At 33.8% G+C, this 11,383-nt stretch overlaps 1 protein-coding gene across 3 annotated transcripts; it reads right to left on the reverse strand.

The window, feature by feature from the left end:
- Positions 1-234: 234 nt before the first annotated feature.
- LOC107429864 (mitogen-activated protein kinase kinase kinase YODA) lies at positions 235-7,724 on the reverse strand. Of its 3 annotated transcripts, XR_007238109.2 has the most exons (13): positions 7,520-7,722; positions 5,724-6,471; positions 4,822-5,556; positions 4,390-4,477; positions 4,187-4,249; positions 3,735-3,895; positions 3,534-3,609; positions 2,708-2,767; positions 2,522-2,629; positions 2,153-2,392; positions 1,919-2,010; positions 739-1,504; positions 235-663 (listed from the first exon to the last, which is right to left on the reverse strand). XR_007238109.2 is itself a non-coding variant. In XM_048464373.2 (12 exons), exons 2-12 carry the CDS (start codon positions 6,278-6,280, stop codon positions 979-981), a joined length of 2,706 nt encoding a protein of 901 aa, XP_048320330.2. In that variant the 5' UTR covers positions 6,281-6,471; positions 6,586-6,780; the 3' UTR covers positions 235-978. The 3 variants fall into 3 exon arrangements, 2 of the variants coding, with proteins under 2 accessions (XP_048320330.2, XP_048320331.2); XM_048464373.2 differs by lacking the exon at positions 7,520-7,722 and adding an exon at positions 6,586-6,780 and having other exon boundaries at positions 235-1,504; XM_048464374.2 differs by lacking the exon at positions 235-663 and having other exon boundaries at positions 1,302-1,469; positions 7,520-7,724.
- Between the last annotated feature and the right edge of the window lie 3,659 nt (positions 7,725-11,383).

Genomic DNA, 11,383 nt, shown 5'->3' on the forward strand with positions numbered 1-11,383 from the left:
TCTAGACCATGAGAACCGCATCATGCATACATTGGAATCGGTAGTGGCCAAAAATCCTTCTTTTGTCCCGGGAAACCCCCTTGGGAGACACTGAAAAACGTAGGGCTCTGACAGTAAATTTTTGCATTGCAACCAAGACAACCTGTATGAACCAAAACTTTCACTGCAGTACCACATAATTTTAAGAATATTTAGATTCCAATCCAAGGTAAGGATCCGGACTAACAGAAGAGATACCATATGAATTAGATTTCTTGTATTTCATGCAGGGTATAATTTAGATACAAAAGTATTCAGCAGTACGAGCCCATTATGGACTATCTGCCATAAAACTGATACTTGGTTAACAGAAACAAAGTTTGGCAAATTTATTGCCATCTTCACAAAATCTCGACTCCAATATTAGTTCCCAGCCTCCTGTACAATAATCTTTTTTGCCGCAACACCCTCTTTCCTCCCATAAAAAAGGAAAACAAAAAATGATTCTCAGGGCAAACGGTAATCGATCTTCTAACATTTTTGATTTTTTTTTTTCTTGTTTTTTTTTTTTTTTTTTTTTTTTTTCAGGTGCAATGAAAATATACATTTCTTTACAGTAGCAGACAGGTTCCCCCTTTTTAAGGAATTGCTAACTGCTGAATACCCAGACGCCCCACACAAACTCTGCAAAGGATAAACGCTTCAATCACTAAAACTGCAGTATATGGTTTAAATCCTCTTGCCATGAATGCTGCATACCTGGTGACTGAGCAGTTGAGCCTTTCAAAATCTTGGTCCGTTTTCGCTGCTGAGGCTTCCAGGATACCAAACAAATTGTCATTCATCCAGCTTCTCAATTTCTACCCCAAAAAAAAAAAAAAAAAAAAAAAAAAAAAAAAAAAAAAAAGAAGTTCCCTGTGATGCTACCACCTTAAAAGCATCAAAGAGGAATCTGACATACACCTGGAAGCCTGCTTCCATAAGGAACTTCAAAGTCAATTAGATACCACCCGTACGATCTAGCACTGGTAAGTTTAGATTGAAGTCCAGGGATGGATTCAGCTTTACATCTTTCAAGAGCTGCTGAGATACTCGGTCGGCCAAAACTGACTGCACATCATAAAACTCCTTGGGGTCACTGGGGGCAGGCCGTCCCATCTGGTTCCCATGTGCAAAACTATCAGAAATTATATCCCGAAAAGCATGAGAAGCCTGTGGCATCCCTCGATAAAGATCGGGCAACGACTCATTATAGGGTGAACTACCATTTGAATAGAAACTATTTTGACACCTCTGGATCATCCCACTGCCTTCATGCAAGTAGGTCATTGGCTGCTTCAGGTGATGAAATGGGATAGTGCCACCGCCACCAGTGAGTGGTGTGGATGAACCAGATGTAGCATGGGGGCTAGATATGGTAGAAGGAGACATCCTTCCACTCATATGTTTTGGTGATCTAGAATGTAGAAGTGGGCTCCTGGTTGGGGAAACTGGACATGAAATATGTTTTAATGTATGCACATCACTGAGAAGCAGAAAATAAGAAAGAAAAAAGTCAAAATATAGTCCGAAAAGGAATAGCAGACAAATTATAGACCACATAACCCAGTCATTGATACAAAACTGGCAAGTCACCACTACTTTGGATTAACTTTTTCCAGTTCTATAGCATTGGTTACCTCATAATCGCACATCAAAGATAGACATGACAAACTTTTTCACTTATTTTATACATGGAAACCCCATGACTACTAATTTTAAACAATACCAATGCCTCAACAAGTCATGTTATAGGCTCTATTACATTTTAGCGATTTTCTCATTAATGAAACCACCCTTGCACATTTACATTGATGCTTCTATCCCTTCTACATGCATAAATAGGAATACATGAATGCAAAAAAAAAAAAAAAAAAAAACCAAAGAGAGAGATATATACCTGGATCCTGAACCAAATTTTGAGGCTCTAGACTGATGATTACTTGTCCCATCTGAATCTATGGACGAATTAGCTCTTGCATTTACAACAGCCTAAACAAATCAAGTGTAATCAACAATTAGACAAAGCACCAAAATTACCACAAAGCAGACAAACAAATTAAACTTGTAATTGATCTGGAAAAATGTCCAGGCATTAAATTCAGATTTAAAAGCATGAACCTAATGCTTTTACCAGAGATCTCACAGCATTCATTACTACAGGTGGTCCTTCAGAAGGCTCAGCACTGACAATAGGTCTTTCTAATGGAGAAGCACTTTTAACGAATGGATGCTCCAAAAGCTGAGATGCTGCAGGACGATTCTGTGGGTTCCGATGCAAACAAAGTTTCACAAAGTTCTTTCCATCTTCTGACAGGTGATCAGGAATCACAGGAGGTTCCTTGCTGTTTCCAATTTTAAACATAGCAGCAACCTTCCAAGAAGCAAACAGAAGAAGAATTATCAATAGACATGCCTAGCAGGCAAGTGCTCTAACTGAGAAACATTAAAACAACTCAAGAATTTCATAATATTCAATTCTCTGTATCCAAATTCTACTTACCCCTTCATACTGGCTCCAAGGTGGTTTAGTTGTAGCCATCTCCAAAACAGTGCAGCCAAGGCTCCATATATCGACAGCAAGATTACAACCATTTGAATTCTTGATAACCTAAACAAATAAATAATGTTACTATAAAGCCTTGTAAAATATGGAGATAAAGGAGTTGCACATCAAAACCATGCTGACCTCAGGTGCCATCCAATAGGGGCTTCCCTTGAATGATAATGGACAAGACTGACCAGTTATCTGCAAATTATAACAGACAAGCTTCATTAGAGCCCATAGTTCCATTGTTGAGAAACAGAAATTAGTCAGTTTTAACTTAGACACAGATGTCTATTCCATTTCACAGAACCTTCTTTAGGATTTGTAGGTACTATTCACGGTTTTCTATTTTGTTATAATGAGAAATGAGTTATCTTCATGTTAAAAAAAAAAAAAAAAATGTAAACTATATTTTGCAGTAGACATAAATGTGAGGTAGTCAGATTGAGAGCATGATAGAGTGGAGGTAATAGTGACAGTAATGCTTGTTGGACAATATAGTTATAATAGTAGAAATGGTAAAGATAATAGTCTTGATTAATATATGGTAGAGTTTATCATGATGATGTGATGAGATCGTAACATAGCATCAATCCAAGCAATGTGGTAGTAGTTGTGACTTGTAACAGTACTTGTTATTATAGAGCTGGTAGCAAAAGGTGCATCATAATTGCGAATGGATGTCACCATGGCAGTTAGCCTAATTAAGTGAAACATTTCCAGTTTTTATGAAAGTGTAAACTTCTTGCCTCTTATTCAACTCCCCTACTCACTCACCAGTTGCAGAAACAAATTTTATGAAAGTTTTTTGGGGTCTTATTTCCCTTGTCAAGAAAACATACAAAGAACATTTGCAGAATTTTCTGTCGCTAATCACATATTAATATCAGGATTCAAACTAAATGAACTAACAAAGAAACTATTGCATAATAAGAATAAAAAATAACGAGGAAAAAGTAAATCTTACATGCTTCGCCATCCCAAAATCTGCCAGTTTCACTCGGCCATTGGGATCTACTAATATATTTGCTCCTTTGATGTCCCTGAACATAGTTTAAGCATACTCATTATCAACATGGAAATTCCAAAATAATCATAACCAAATACAAGATCTCCAAAGTTGATTTTCCTAGGACAATCATACTGAGCTTTATATATACTGACTTACCTATGCACAGTGTTTTTGGCATGTAAATATGCAAGTCCAGATAAAATTTGTTGAGTATAACTGCGAATAGCTATTTCACCAAACTGGCCATAATCTTGAAGCAGCTTATAGATGGATCCCCCAGAAACATACTCCAAATATATATATAGTTTATCATCTATCTGTTTAAGTACACAAAGACAAATACAATTAATACATTTTGAAGTATCAATTTTGATCCCTCAATTTATTACTTATTTGTGGACAAACATGAACTCATGATATCATCCACATACCAAATAGTGATAATGCACTAAAATAAGCATATCGAGCAACTCTTGAAACATGTAAACAAATATTATTGACTAACATAAGCACCGTAGCTTCCTAAAGGTCAGAACTTGAGACATACTTATAAACAGACCACATAGAGCTTATAAAATAAATTAAGCTAACAAGTACAAGGAATTTACGGTTTCTGATCCATAATACTGCACTATATTTGGATGTCGTAAGCGACTTAGCAAAGCAACTTCCTGCAAGACAAAACTTATGACTGTAAATTTTGTCGAAAGCTAAAAATAAGTAACAAAATATTAGATGTAAGATCACTAAAAGAAAAGCATGTTCTCTATTCACCATCAAATTTCTAACAGATTCAACATACAAAACTTACTTGCCCTAGCTGCTGCCAACTCTCTCTTGATTTTGCATCGTCTGAAAACAGAGTTACCTCCTTCATTGCACACATCTCACCACTTTCACTAAAGACCCAAAAAAAAAAAAAAAAAAAAGAAGAAGAATTAAATCAGGAATGCAAAAGTTGGAAAAGAAATTGTCGATCAAAAATTACAGATTAATCAAATTATACTAAATATAAAGACTGACAGCATCACAGCTAAGATTTTCATTAAAGTTTCAACACATGTAGAGAATAAGCAATTCCGAAATACATGATGCTTAAGTCATGTTATGGGCTTGTTTTACAATGCGAAAGTGCTAGGGAAACTATTACTCAATCATACATGCAAAAGTGAGATACAAAGAACCAAAACCACTGTCACATAGATTTTTCAGTCTTTTGCACATAACTTCACCAGCTACAAACCTGTTGAAACCAAGATATACATGTCCAAAAGTGCCCCTCCCAAGAAGTCGTCCCTTCTTCCAGCGTGAACCAGGACTTGTTGGATTTTCTGCCCTCCCAGGGCTACGTGGAACTGAAGGAGTTGTTGAAGCTGAATATGTAGGAGAAAAAGGACAAGTATTAGAAATTGTCAGAGGGTGGGGAAGGGGCAATCGGTGGCTTTGATGTTTCCCATCATCAGGCCTGTTTGTAGGTGACTCTGCAGCTGTCCCTCCAGCTCGTGGATGCAGAGGGGTGACAGCTCCACTGTGTATCCTGGAGCTGGGCCCAGGACTAGTCATTCTGGGGCTAAGGTTTGGTGAACACTCTGGGCTACATTTGCTGTGCTGCCAAAGCAGTTGTCCTGATAGTTCCCCTCCTACTGAATTATGCCCAGAATTGTGACCCGAACCTGGACTAGAACAGTGTGCAGAAGCTGTATCTGGATAAGGCTTTCCTCCCCAGAAACCACAGTTCATAACTTGTTCAGTGCCAAATGCTCTCATAGGACTCCTAGAAGGACTTGACATCGAACTATCAGGAGCACTCCAGAAAGCACCATGGTGAGGAATTTGTAAATTTTGCATATGCATGCCTGGAGGCTGCCGCTTAGGTGATGTAGACAGAGTTTGATTATTGAAGAGAAGATTTGCTGGCTTCAATAGCTCTTTTGTGTTCTTTTGGTTGAAAAGAGGGGATTGATCCTTGCGTATTACACTTCAACAAAATAAAGATAAAATTTATCAAAAAGAGGGAGGAAAATATGAGAGGAAGGGGGCGTGCATGTGCATGTGTGAGCGTGCATGTGCATGTGTGAGCGTGCATGCATGCATGTGTGTGTGTGTGTGCATGAGGGAATGGGTGCATATATAAATCCAAGCTACCTCGATGGGCTGTTCATGGTAGTTCTGTTTCCATTTTCATAGTCAGATGCAAGGGGACTAAGAATACGTGATTCAGATGCATCATCACTATCAATGGAGCTATCAGAAGAAACTGATGCAGTGGCTATATCTCCTTCAGCATCAGTAGGATCTGCCCTGTTTGGAACATTTTCAGGCTTTGGAAGGGGAAAAAATAGCATTGGCTTGGATTTTCTGTCAAATTCAGGTTTTGATGATGTACTGATGCCAGAGTCAGTACGTCCTACACTAGACAGTTGTACTTTGGGAAGGGGAAGTGGTTGGGCATGAGGCCTTTCTACGAAACTTTGACATCGTGATACTTGAGTGGAAGGTGATGGTGATCGTGATGGCACCCTAGAGATAGACCCCCTTTCTGAGATAGTATCACTACGCCGTCTCCGAGACCCTCCTGATCTACTATTGCTCTTATCTTCAAATCCACTCTTAAATTTCCGTTGTATTGCATAAATGATACTCTCCTTGTTTTCTTTCTTATTTGCTTCTTTTGATGAAGACTTTCCCCACCAAGAAGGCATGTTTCTACAGAAAATTCTGACCTAAATACGTCCCTTGATTACAAAAAAAGATGTCACATTTACACCAAATGAATGACCATCTATCCAACTTATTCACTTGCCAATCAGATCTAAGCCAATGATCTTATCCACAAAGTCTTCAATGGAAAACAGAAACGGGAGCAAACATCCATTCTCACATGCCAAGCAATCTGACACTCAAAAGAAATTGCACATTATAAGGACTTGTATTCAAATTATAAAATTTAGTTTTTTAAATTTAAATAGAAAGAGTTGAGGAACTCTATTATTATTTTGCAGCTTACATAAATGCAAACACATTTGCAATTTGGGATCCACAAAGCACCGCGTTGAATCAATATTAAATAACATGGAGAAAAGACAAGTTTCAGGATACATGATATCCCAATATTTCGGATTCTACTTCATATTTTTTTACGAACACTGTTTACTAGCAGCTCCAAGTACCAAAGAAACAACCTAGAAGGTGAATTGTCAAACTGAAAATGAGAACCCAAAAGCTTTCAGAAATTTCAGACATAAACCAACTAATAACCACACCTCACAAACAAAAGCTACCCAAACTCAAAACTCATTTGGTATCGTTAACACTTCCATGAAAAAAAAAAAAAAATAATAATAATAATAATAATAATAATAATCAGCATAATTAGCACAACTACATGAACAACCTAACAGTCCAATATCATTATAATTAGATCGATCCTTCAAGCTCCTCATTTTCCACATTATTACAAAATATTAAGCTCAAAGCTCAAATGACCCATAACATAGCACAGTTTTCTCAACTCAGATCTGCAAAATTCATCCACTCATTTCAACAAAATCTACAACATATTGTAAAACAATTACATAAACTGAAAAAATTAAATAAATAAATAAACAAATAAAAGCTCAAACTTGCAACAAAAAAAAAAAAAAGAAAAAAAAAGAAAACCATCTTCAGTTGAAGCTGAAAGTGAAGAATGATTATACAACTTTCAATCATATAAATTACCAATAATTGTACGAAAGGCGAAGTTTTTCATACACGGACACAAACATTTCGGAAGCCCAAAACCCTAAATAAAAAAAATAAAACCCAGAAAGCCGAACTTACCACAAATTTAGAAAAACCAAAAAAAAAAAAAAAAAAGCTTAAAAAATTATTGAATTCGGCAGATGAAAGTAGAGCTCAGAGCATGAAACCAAAAACCCTAGCAACAAACAATTGCTTACACTGTGTGGTGTGAGAGTGTTGCGTAGTACAGCCCGAAACGACGACGCTCCAAGAAAGCTCTCACAGAAAGCCGTCTGTTACGTCGAAGCGAAGCTGAAAAGGCAGAGAGGAAAGGGATAGACAGAGAGAGAGAGAGAGAGAGAGAGAAAGAAAAAAAAAAATGAATTTTAGAGAGAGAAAGAGAGAGAGTTTTTTTTTCTTTTTTCTTTTTTTTGTCGGAACGTTTTATTTATTTATTTTATTTATTAAAGTTTGTAATGAGAAAAAAAACTATAAGCGATTGATAATTATTGAAAATGGGAATAACCGCAAGAAACATGATGTATGATAGTAATTTATTTTGGCAGATCAGGACCGTCAAAATCAATATTGATGATGTCAGAGGTCTACGATAGTCAACGTCGGTAGTGAAATCAAGCCTCTCAAGTGTCATTTGTGATACGATAAGCTGGAATATTAAAAATAAATAATTTTTTAAAGTGCAACTTATTTAACATATTCCATCGTCATTATATGCCTACGCAATTGTGATTTTTATTTTTTTTTCACTTTTTTTTATTTTATTTATTTTTTATTATTATTTTTTTGTATAAAGGGTGGGAAAAAAGTGTTAAGATCCATCTTTTTGGTTTTTTTATTTTTATTTTTAATTATTATATTTAAAATTGGTTCCTATTTCTTGGAATTTTGCATTGGAGTCCATTTTGAAGGGTGGAATAGTAAATTGAACAACAGAATGATGCCAAATCTTGACCCAAACCAATATGCCAAGTACCACACGGATTGGGTTTGGACTTTTTTGTGAAGAAGGGTATCAATTGTACATGGGTTGGTCCAAATATAATTCTTAATATATACATTTTTTTTTAATTTTTTTTGGTAAAATTATAAAAAAAGTCAAGGTATCCTCCTTTGGAGTTTGAAACTTCAATCGACCATTCCACCAATAGGTGTGGATTTTGCACATAAACTATCAAATTATTGTAGTTAAAATTCCCAACAAAAGATTATTTTGTTATTTGTCAATATGACTGATAATTATCAATTGGATAATAGCTGATGCAATAATTGTTTTTTTTTTTTAAAGAAAATGTAACCCAATAACTTCTTTTAATTAAATTACCATATTAGCTTTGATCTTCCCCATTATACAACTAAAGTCCTGTTTATCATAATTTTTACTTCTATTTTTGGTTTTTCAAAACTCATTTTTAAAGAAGTTATTCCTCATAATTAGCTTTGGTTAGGCCACAAGCATTTTTCAAAAATTATTCAAATATTTTTAATAGCAATTTTTAAATCTCAAAAGTTGCTCTTACTTTTTTAAAAATTATGTAAAATAAGGCTTGAATGAAATTATAATAAATGGTGTAGCAATGGATGATTGGTTGAGTTTAAAATATTGATCAATGAAATGCGGCCACACATGATAACTTTTGAACTATGTATATATAGGCTTTGTTTAGGATAATTTTTATTTATTCTTTAAAAAAAAAATTATAAAAAGTTACACCTTATTGATTTTGATTGTAAGTCTTTCGAAAACTAAAGCTTTTCCAAATCTAAACACTTTCATATATTTTTAAACTTTAAAAGCCAACAGCAGCATTTAAGAAGCCATGCAGAACAGTTTCTAGTTGCTTTCCCACTTCTCCTTTATGAAATGAAATTTTGACTTTTAGAGGTTACAAATCTGTGAGTAAATCAAATTTCTGAGTGGTTCTTGGAACTTGATTTTATTAAAGATGCCAATTAATTTTGCCACCGAAATGTTTAGTGATTGAGTAGCTAGATTGGAAGATTTTCAGAATGGAAATTGACATAATTTGAAAATTAAACCTTTTTTATTTGTCTTTTTCGTGCTACAAAATTCAACTTTTTCTTGTGAGACAGAGAGACTTGCCTTTGAGGTAATTGATTAATTTCTCGTAATACGTTAATGTCCATCACAATATAATCCTATAAATAGACGTCCAATTTTCATTAAGATCCGGTCTTTATCATAAAATTAAGGTCAAGTCTAATCAGTAATCCTTTTTAGAAAATTAATCTGAAAATATAAGTGAAATGAAATAAAAGTAATCTTTGAAACTCAATAGGACAAACCCTTCGCAAAATTAGACATATCATGCACCACATGTTGGAAACATGAACTTTCAATTTCAAGGGTAGATTTTGAAGTTAGAGTCAATCTTTGATGATCGATATTATATAGTACAAATTTATTATATTGTATACAAAAGGATCATGGATACATTCTCCACGGCAAAGTAGATCCCATATATGTTTATGAGTGTAAGAATATGTATTGCCAAAGTATTGTAGATTTTTCCATGAAGTTGGAAAAATGGGTGGAGGCAAAAGATCAAAGAAGATGGACGTTGCCGACCAGCCAATTAATGCATCAAAAAATTAATTAACAAAAGAGAAATGGATGTGGATGAGAAACTCTCTGTGGGTTGTCGCTGCTTGCTTGTTGCCCTCAACATTCATGATCCTTTTATATACAATATAATATTTCCCACCAAATACACCCTTTTCTGCTTTTCAATTTGATCACCCAAAAACTAAAAAAAAAAAAAATTGGACTTTTTTTAATGCTCATATATATTCCTTTTTCAGGAGATTAATTATACTTGCACGTAAAGATATATAAGAAAGTGACTTGATCATGAGGGCTATCTATTATACAAGACAAAATTATAAGTGAAAGATATACATACATGGTTTTGTTTCAAAGCACTTTAAAAATATATATATAAAATAATATAAGCAATTGTTGATAGAATGATACGGCCAATGATATAGCAATATTTTATTGTTTTATATTTATAATTCACTTATTCATTATTTATATTTAAAGTATATTAATTTTTCAACCACATACAATCGGTAGTTTATAGATTGACACATTATTATACCACACTGTATGGTAAATAAATTTAGAAAACGATTTTATTTTTGCTGCACTATTTGTTTAATCTTGATATTATTTGAAATCTTTGGACAGGGCATCCATTCATGAATAATTATATTGGGTTAGGTTTAAAGCCATGCAAGCAATCTATATCATTTCGCCCAAGTTCTTTTTATTATTATTATTTTTTTTTCCTTTGTTAGTTATTGTAAAATTTGGGTGGTTATAAAACTTAGCCTCTTATATGTATATATATTTATATATATATATATATATATATCTATATATCTATATATAGATAGTTTTGGTATACAGATAATCAAATTTATTATATATATGAGAATCTAACATCGAATATTATCTTAGGACGGTTAATTTTGCTGGAGAATAAATAAGTTTACTATGTAGGCATGTTTTATAAAAAAAAGTATTCGTTCTGGATCAAAATTAATCTTTCCAAAATAATATTTGGTTTAAGCTTTCAATTTACAAAGTGAACTTAATCTTTTTTATAAACACACACATTATCATTTTAAGAAGGTCAATTTTGTTTTAAAATAGATAAATCTACTCCATAGACATGTTTTGTGAAAAAATGTTTGTTTTGGAACAAAATTGATCATTCCAAAATAATATTAGATTTGTGTTCTTAATTTATAATTTATAAAGTGATCTTAGTATTGTCCTTTAAGGTGAATATGTGCCCCCAAATTAGTGTCAAAAAGGACTTTTCTGACATATTCTTCTGTCATTTTCTTTGGTATGACAAATTAGTATCCATGTTTATTCCCAACCTTAAACAGACAGTACTAATCTGGTTAGGTAATATATATATATATATATATATATATGAAAATGAAATTCCTTCAACACCCTATAGAAATTAATTAAAAGACCTCGTTATCACAACATATATAATTTCAAAGGAACAAATCAAAGACTGCAG

The sequence above is a fragment of the Ziziphus jujuba genome, chromosome 6 (assembly GCF_031755915.1).
Source record: "Ziziphus jujuba cultivar Dongzao chromosome 6, ASM3175591v1".
Taxonomy (NCBI): domain Eukaryota; kingdom Viridiplantae; phylum Streptophyta; class Magnoliopsida; order Rosales; family Rhamnaceae; genus Ziziphus; species Ziziphus jujuba.

What these genes read in the sequence shown, in the direction of transcription:
- LOC107429864 (XM_048464373.2), bottom strand. Translation starts at nt 6,280, where the DNA reads ATGCCTTCTTGGTGGGGAAAGTCTTCATCAAAAGAAGCAAATAAGAAA. An exon ending in AGTATTATGGATCAGAAACC is followed by an intron (nt 3,896 to 4,186) that starts GTAAATTCCTTG and finishes GTACTTAAACAG; the next exon opens with ATAGATGATAAACTATATAT. An exon ending in AAATTTGGTTCAGGATCCAG is followed by an intron (nt 1,505 to 1,918) that starts GTATATATCTCT and finishes TCTGCTTCTCAG; the next exon opens with TGATGTGCATACATTAAAAC.